The sequence below is a fragment of the Pteropus medius genome, unplaced genomic scaffold, assembly GCF_902729225.1.
Source record: "Pteropus medius unplaced genomic scaffold, Ma_sr-lr_union100, whole genome shotgun sequence".
Taxonomy (NCBI): Eukaryota; Metazoa; Chordata; class Mammalia; order Chiroptera; family Pteropodidae; genus Pteropus; species Pteropus medius.
In genome coordinates, this window is record NW_024344240.1 from 299,539 (window position 1) to 308,319 (window position 8,781).

At 45.8% G+C, this 8,781-nt stretch overlaps 1 protein-coding gene and 1 long non-coding RNA gene across 3 annotated transcripts in view; one reads left to right on the forward strand and one right to left on the reverse strand.

Annotated features, from left to right (window-relative positions):
* The window catches only part of LOC120607185 (uncharacterized), a 22,962-nt gene extending 20,305 nt beyond the window's left edge, over window positions 1-2,657 (forward strand). For both annotated transcript variants that reach the window (XR_005654084.1, XR_005654083.1), the window contains one exon: window positions 2,542-2,657. This is a non-coding gene — a long non-coding RNA (uncharacterized LOC120607185). The remainder of the gene's footprint in view (window positions 1-2,541) is intronic.
* Window positions 840-7,827, reverse strand: ZNF691 (zinc finger protein 691). Its single transcript, XM_039868806.1, has 2 exons — window positions 7,767-7,827; window positions 840-3,641 (listed from the first exon to the last, which is right to left on the reverse strand). The coding sequence occupies exon 2, from the start codon at window positions 3,630-3,632 to the stop codon at window positions 2,778-2,780; it is 855 nt and encodes a 284-aa protein (XP_039724740.1). The 5' UTR covers window positions 3,633-3,641; window positions 7,767-7,827; the 3' UTR covers window positions 840-2,777.
* Window positions 7,828-8,781: the final 954 nt, after the last annotated feature.

The following is an 8,781-nucleotide window of genomic DNA, read 5'->3' on the forward strand; positions in this document are numbered from 1 at the left end:
CTCAAATTTTTTATCCTGGCATCTAACACCCTTCATGATCTGGCCTCCATCTACGTTGCCAGTCCCATCTGCTCCTCATACAGGACACTCTCAACTACATCAAACATTTCACCATTCTCTAAAACACTAAGCCTTCCCTTCTTCTTAGTAAACCCTGTTCATTCTTCAAGACTAAATTCAGTCATCATTCAGCCTTCTCCTCCCCTTCCAGAGTTAACCATTTTGACCTGTGTTCCCCGGACACCTTCTGCACTCAGAACATAGGAGCCAGTTCTCATTGTCAGTCTTCCTAGTAGCTTGGAGGGAGGAAGCGGGGGGAGTGAAAAGAGAGAAAGGGAAGAGGAAAAGGGAATGAAGGAGAAAATAAAGGAAATTAAACAAGGAAGTCAGAGAGTGAATAAATGGACTAGTCAAGACTCAAATGTCTGGACAACACAGAAATCCTAGCCTATGAACTTGGTCCAAAAAGGGTGAATGAGATTAGCTGGCAAGTTATGTACCATGATCAAAGCAGATTGCCTGGTGCATTGGTCCGGGGTCTTACTGGCAGCAGAGAGTCCCAAAAAGTTAACAGTAGTTGTCACGAAGGCTCTAAGTCTGGAAGGATGATGATACCAACCTCCCCAGACTAAGAGGAGAACAACACACCTAGCTTGGTCATGGGTATAAATAATGAAGAGCTTGGTTTGGAATCAGACATACTTGATTTGAATCCCAGCTCAGTTATTAGATAAGGTCATTTAACCTCTCGGAATTTTATCTTGAAAATGAGGATACTGCTACCTTGCAGGACAGTTATAAAGGGTAATAGGTGTACAATAACTGGTGCTCAGCAGATGTTTGATAGATGGCAACTTTTATTATTAGGGAGTGTGGGAATTCATACATGCAAGTTTGGGTTACTATGTTTAAAGTATTTTGAATTGAGATTTTCAAGGAGTAGGAAAATGTCTCTGAAATCAAGTGCTTTGTAAACTGTAAAGTCTCCTACCAATGTCAGAGAATCATTTGGGAAGGCTTCTTTTATAGTTGAAAAAAATACAGGCTTTTCATTTGGGCAGAAATTTCAGTTCCTGATCCTGCCATTTACGTGCCATGTAATCTTGGGTAAGTCACTTTCTATCAACCTGTTTCTTCAACTATCCAATGCAGATAATTCTAACTTCACAGGGTGGTTTCGAGAATTCAGTAAGATGAGTGTAAAGAAGATGTAGGTGAGTGGCAGGGTCCCATGTGATAGGTCAAGTCACATGGGTGGTGTCAGTTCCAAGCCTGGTGCCAGATTCACATTCTGTCAGCTAGCTACAAATGAAGAGGGTCCCTTACTCTGGAGGAGCAGGACCCCAGAATGGTAAGAAGTAGAGAGTCTTTTATATTTGTTGGAGGAAATCTGGGTGAACACTAAACTTCCATGTAGAAAACACTGAAATCTGCCATGTGAAGCCAGGCCTAAACCAGGGCAGGAAGACAGGCACGATCCTGCCAACTTGTCTCAGACTTGGAAACTAAACTATTGCTGCTAAGGGCAAAGACTCACATTATGGGTTCATCTTCCCCCACCCCTCACCCCCTACTCCCTGCCACAGTAATTTTTCCTAGGCTCAGAATAAGTGCTCTATCAATAAAGTTGAAAAAGTTGGCACTAACTTCCCACACAGCAAATGGTCCAGGGCCCAATCAAGAGGCCATACTAGCTTCCACCTCCAGGCAATCACTTGGTCCCAGGCCAGCCCTCTAAGCTGCTCCTTCTTCAGAAGTCAACAAGGTCAATGTAGTGAAAAGAGCATCAGCTCAGAATCAAGGGAGTCCCAAGTTTGAACTCTGGTTCTACCGCATACCTGCTATGTGACTTCACAGCAAGTGACTTTACCTTTCCTCATCTTATTCCCTGAGGGTTGCTGTGACAAATGAAATAAAAAATGTAAATGTGACCGGTGGAATCTATGGCATATAGTGGATGCTCAATTAATGTCGCTTCCTTTCCTTTATCCTCCCTTCTTAAAGGCCTAGAGACTCAGCCTGCCTTCTTTTCCTTTCCAGAGCAACCATCCACTATGTCTGTCTTGAAATTCAACTCCCTTAGAGGGTAGCTGCAGAGACACCATCTCCCCAGCTCCCCACGTCTGTGATGCCCCCAAATAAGTACACAGGTCCTTTTCATTGAAGGGTTTTACTGCTAATCACTTGGGGAACAGATGCAAGTTGGGGTGGGGATAACAAGTCACAGACATAGGGGAGTGTGAAGGTCCCTGGATCATGGCTCCCTAAGGGCTTCTCTTTCATTCCTAAGGCAGGACCTCAGACTTCTTCTCTGGGCCAGGGAGGCTCCTTCTATTGAGAAGTCTGCTCCTCCCAGCCCATTTGGGGCACAGCAGATGGCAACTAGCAGGCCACTGCAGTGTGCCCTAAACAGTTCATAGACAATTTGGAGGACCTTCATACAGTGATGCCCATTCACAGGTACATTCTCAAAGGCCAGGGACAGTTACCCTAATTATATGAGCATGTACTAAGCCTACCCTATTTCTCTTTCACCCCAAGGAGATGAAGCGAAGACCAGATCCTCTGACTTTCTGAGACAAGAAACTGGCCTGGAAAGGAACAAGGATTTTTACTCGGAGTCCCTTCTCAGAACTTCCTGGAGATCCTGGCTTCACAGGCAACAGGAAACCATTCTCCAAAGTGGGACGAAGGGCTTGAGGTCAAGGGGGTAGCAGCAGATCCTAACGATCTTCCTACACTAGTTTGGAGTCTCTCGTTCTCTCCCTCATTCTCCTTCAGCTGGAATCTTTCCCAGCCTGCTCTCCCATGTGTGTTTTCTGGTGACGGATGAGATTTGAGCTCCGAGAGAAGTGTTTCCCACACAGAGTGCATCGGTAGGGCTTCTCCCCTCTGTGGGTCCTCTGGTGTGCTCCAAAGTTGGAGATATCGCTGAAGGTCCGCCCACATTCGGCACACTCATAAGGCCTCTCGCCTGTGTGAGTGCGGTGGTGCACCCCAAAGCTGGAGCTGTTGCTGAAGCTCTTCCCGCACTCACAGCAGATGTATGGTGCTGGCTCAAGGTGGGTCCGGTGATGCACAGCCAGCGTGGCACTCTGGCTGAAGCTCTTGCCACAGATGTCACAGCGGTATGGCCGCTTGCCCAGGTGATCTTGCTGGTGTGTGGTGAGATCAGAGCGTCGCCGAAAGCTCTCCTGACACTTGGGACATTTGTAGTGCTTCTCTTCCAAGTGGATCCGTTCATGCCGGATACGGTTGGAGCTTCTGGAGAAGCTCTTGCCACATTCAGAACACTTGTAAGGTTTCTCGCCAGTGTGGATCCGCTGGTGAGTTCTCAGATTGGAGGTATTGTTGAAGGTTTTGCCACATTGGGCACATATAAAGGGCTTCTCATCCGCCTCCAACCTTGGATGAGCCATCGGGTCCCCTGGCTCTCCAGCAGGGACAGTGACTTTCTGCCATGGCTTTTTTGGATGAATCCCTTGTGGCCCCTCAGACTGGCTCTCCTGCCCATGCTCTTTCTCCCCATCCGGGATCCGAAAACTCTCTGAGTCATCCACTCGCCAAGGCTTACCCCGTTCCCCTTCCTCAGGCAGGTGCTGCTCTGGACTCTGCTCCTTCTCACTGCCCATCTCTGAACCCTGAGAATGAACACAAATGGCCAACACCTTTATTCCTCAGGTCAGGCCTGACCACAGGAAACCTTTTGTTCTGTTTGGAGGGACATACACCTTCCCCATGGAACCATTTATCAGAAGTAACCTCAATTAACTAGAATGCTTGCATAGAATGCTTTTACCTACTAACTTTCAAGTGACAAACTTCCACAAATATTTAAAGCTACCAAACCAGAAGAAAAAGAAGGCACTGTTTTATCCGCCACCAACAGATGATGTTTGTGCAATCTGAATATTATCATTTTTCTTAATACCACTAAGCAATAACAGTCTAGACTATAATTCAAGTGTAAGTAAAGGAGCTTCCATTTTAGGATGAGTTTAGTTTTACTGCCTAATTGTTCACTGAAACTCCTCTTGATCTTTTCTGAAAAACCTTCTTTAAAAGTTTTGCCTGCTTTCAAAATGAATATAACAGAACCTCTAATTCTTGAAGCTCTCCTAGTTGTTTACAAGGCCCAGCTTTGAATCTTCTTAAGTGTTCTGCCACCATTCCCTTCCCCAGACCTCACAACAACTCACTTGAGACCTCCAAGACCTACTGCAGGGCCTGGGCTTTGTCTGTTCTGATTGATCAGTACACTTCCCCTCTCAAACACTGTATACAACCACATGCACACACACACGCCATACTCACACACCACACTCAGCCACGTTCTCACAACACACATAAATACCACACTCAGGCACACATACACAGCCACATATACACACACACACACACACACACTCATACCACCACACAATCTCTCACAGCACACACAGCCATATACATACATATCACACAAATATACCATACACAGCCCTCCCACATACAGCTACATACATGGCTACACAATCACACACCATACACATATACAGCTATACTCTCACACCATACACAACCACACACTTACATGCCACGTACACAAACACACACACACACACACAGGGACCAGCACTGGGCCTTCTTTTTGCAAACATTAATAAATGCCTGCTAAGCTGCACAGACTCCTTTAAGGTCCTACAGCCAAGAACAAGGAATGAGGGGAAAAAGCACATCTGATCAGAGGAGAGTGTGGTGCTCCTCTGGGCCTTGAAGAAATACTGACATTTCAAAAGGCAGAGTGGGCTGGTGAAGATACTGTACAGAGGGACGTGAACAAGGGGATAAGGGAAGGAAGCACAGATGTGATAGGACATTGATGATAGAAAAGGAAAGATTAGTAATTCCTTCACATCGGCAAGTATTTTTAGAAAACGAGTAATGGAAGGGCACTAATGACATTTAGGTTGGAGCCCAATGGTGACAAAAACTACCCTTATAACTCTGCAAATTATTCAACCACTCTGAGCCTCAACTCCCACATCACTATAATTGTGACACCAACCTACAGGACTTTGTGTTAGAGAAAATGCCTAGAATATGCTCATTGTAGTGTGTGGCATGTACTTGTCATTCAGCAAATGGCAGCCACTATTACATTTGTTGAAGACACTATGTCCCAGCCCTGTAGAGAATACAAGAATGAAAAAGATCCCTATGTGATCTTAGGAAAAAATAATTTTTTAATTATAAAATGGTACAAGACTGTATATAATCTAAATTGTAAAATATGGAAAGAGCCTCAAATTTTTAAGAAGTAGCAGTTGGCAAGCTTTCTGTAAAGGGCCAGATAGTAAATATTGAATGAATATTTGGGGCCATAGGGTCTCTGTTGCAGCTACTCAACTATGCCATTGTATTGTAAAAGCAGCTATAAATGATACATAAATGAATGTGTGACTATGTACCAATAAAACTTTATTTAAAACAAATCAATTAGAAAGTGTTTCTTGAAGAATCTAAATAAGCAATGTGAAAAATAATTGGCTTGTTTCATTTTCAAACTGCAAGTAAATGCCAGAAATGATTTATTCTTTGATATTTATTCACTGATTCCTGACCATGCTTTTAAATATTACAAACCTCTCCCACACTCCCAGTCCTCCTACTCCACAGCACTTCTCACCTTCTAACATTCCAATTATTATGTCTGTTATTTATTGTCTGTCTTCTCTGTTAAAACTTATGTCCCATGAGAGCCAGAGTCTTTGTTTTATTCACTAACGTAACCCAAACTCTTAGAGTAGTGGCTGTCAGAGTAGATCCTTAATGAATACATGCTGAATGAGTTGAATAAATGAAGGCATGGCCTGTCTCCAGAACTTATTTCATGCTTACTTGTGCCCATTGCCACTCACTGTTCTTCAGCAATCTCTTGATTCCTGCCCACTTCCTCCTTTATGCCTGCACAGAATCTTGTACTTACTTTTACAGTAATTTGCAATTATCTGTTTACATGTCTGTTTCCACTAATAGTTTACAAGCAACTTGAGGGCAGGGACTGGGTTATTTTGGTAATCTCTACCCAACACAAGGCCCACTGCTCAAATGTTTTTGAATGTGTGAGTGAATATGATCTTAATTCACTTCCCGCCTGTGCCCACCCCACTGAGGGCTCCATGCAATGAGCTACACAGCCTCCACTCACTTCCAATCCGGCTATTCTGAGAACCTGTATCTTACCATGCTCTGACTCGACCTAGGGCTTAATGCTGGGTCAAAACAAGAGTGAAAAGATTTAGGATTGTGGTTACCACCCTCAAACAGTTTATGGTACAGTGCAGTGAAACAGGCCATGAACTCAAGAAACTTGTACAGTAGAAGGTTAAGTTCCGGGGGGACAGGGGCTGTGCCTTAAACACCTTTGTACCCACTCAGTGCCTCAAACAGCACCTGGCAGATTATACAGGAACCAATAATAATAATAGTATTTTTTAAGATCGTACCAAGTGCTAGGCCCTGAACTAAACAGTATATATGAATCATCTCGTTTCATTTTCACAACTTATTTTAGAAATGAGGAAACTGAGGCACAGAGAAATTATAACTTGTCCAAGGGCACACAGCAAAGTGAGTGGCAGAACTGAGATCTATGTCCATCATTGCAAAGCCAATGCTTTTATGCACCACAGTAGTATTGGAAGGAGAGAGAGGGATAAAGGGAAGGAGAGAGAGAAGGAAGGAGGGAAGAAAAAACAGTGCCATGGGAATTCAGATGACACAGGCATATCTCCCTGAAGAGATTGGGGATGAGCAGCTTCATGGAAAAGGTGATGTTCGAGCAGGGAGGGTGAGTGAGCAAGATTGGAACTCAGAGACGGAGAACCTATTATCTAAGGGAAAGAAAGTGGCAGGTAAGGTACAGAAGGCACTTTCACATCACATTTCAGAGATCTCGGGAACAACGGAGCCCATCTGGTTTGTGTTCGCAGGAGGCTCAAAGATACAAGAGGGACCAAGGGTGAAAGGGATTCAGGCAGTGGAGAAGAGGCCAGGTCTAAAAAGTAAGAGCCAAGAAGATGGGGCTAGTCAGATGCTGAAGGCCAAAGGCCTGGGCTAGATGGAAAGGACCAAGCTGGAACTTGGTCTGAAGGGCCAAAGTTCCGGTTCTTTAGGGTCAAGTCAAGAACTGCTGGGAGGAATTGGGTAGAGGGCCTTGGAAAGACTAGAGGCAAGATGTTGAAGAGGGAATTGTATGGGGTGCTGGATAACGGGTCAGAGGTAGAGGAGGACCAAAGGAGTCAGAGGATCCGAGAAAATGGTCAAGAGACAGGGCGCAAACGCTGCAATCAGAGGTTCCAGGGAACCGGGGCCCAAGAGGCTGGTGTGTGTGTTGTGGATAGGGGAGAAGCTGACGGTGGAGTCCGAGGGTAAGAGCGCTCTGGAGGACAGGAGCTCGGTTCGGAGTTACCGGCGGGCTTGGGGCCAGAGGGATGGGAGAGGAGGAGCTAATCCCAAAGATATGGTCAGTGGCAGGAGGGCTGGAGTACTCAAAAGGCCAACAGGAGAAGGGCCGGAGGGTAAGGGCTGGGGCCAGCAGCCGGCGCGTGGGCCGAGGGAGGGGTACAGGGGTCGGGGCAGCGGGAATAACAGGGCCCCTATTGGGTCGGAGGAGCAAAGCCACAGCTTCTAGCTCCCTAAAAAGAGGGAGGAGGCCAAGCTCAGTGTCCCCAGCGAAGCCATGTCCGCCTAACCCCGCGACCTCGGGCCCAGCCCAGACCCACCTCGCTCCCGCAGCTCGGTCAGGGACAGCGCCGCCTCGGTGGGCCGGAGGAGGAGCCGGAGCCGGAATCTAGAAAGGACCCGCCTTACCCCTCCAGGATTGGTTGGTCAGAATTGCCTTTCCTTTCTATTGGCTTCACTAGCTGCCACAACGGAAGAAACCCAGGAGGGACCACCAATAGCTTTGGCTTTGGGTGTAGCCTGCTGGGTGTTGTAGTCCTGAGAAAGGTTTTAGACTTGGAGAAATTTGCCAAGATAGGGAACCCCACGATGGGGATTGGGTGTTTTTCTAGGATCGTCAGATTTCCTTCTGCGCTTTGGGCATTCAAAGCTCATCGTGGAGGGCCACCGAGCTGGGAAGTTGTAGAAGAGATAGAGCTAACCTACATGACCTCCAAGGGGTCATGAACTCAGAGTTTTTTCTTTACTTTGAGCTGATGACTCTTGTCCTTCCTGTAGACATCCCACAAAGCCTAGAGTCTCATGCCTCACTCGAGGTTCATAGAAGTTCATAATTTAAAATCAAAGGACTGTAGAACTGGAAGGGCGTTTAAAGATCGACTAACACAGTCCTTTATGTCAGAAAAGCTACACGTTCCTTGTCCAAGGAGCCACCTCCAGGTCGCCCAGCGGCCCTGCACAGGGACTTTTCCAGGTCCTACATAGTTAAACCTGACAGTGATTCATCAGTCCCGACAGAACAAGACAACTAATGTTCATCCAGGATTAGGATTTCTTTTTTTTTTTTCTGTTTTCAGTAAAAAAAAAAGGTCTAATAGAATAGGTAAGCTAGATTTCTACAGGCTTCTCATATCCACCCGGTATTTCAGTATAAAGAGTATTGTCTTCGTAGCTAGATAACCCAGATTTATAGTCCCAGTGCTATCACTTAGCCATTGGGAGCACCATTTTCCTCCCCTATAAAATCCCTGGCAGAATTGTTGTAAGGTTTGAATGAGTTAATATATATCAAGCTTCTGCCTCCACAAATATCAGATCTTTTTCCCGCTGGTAAGT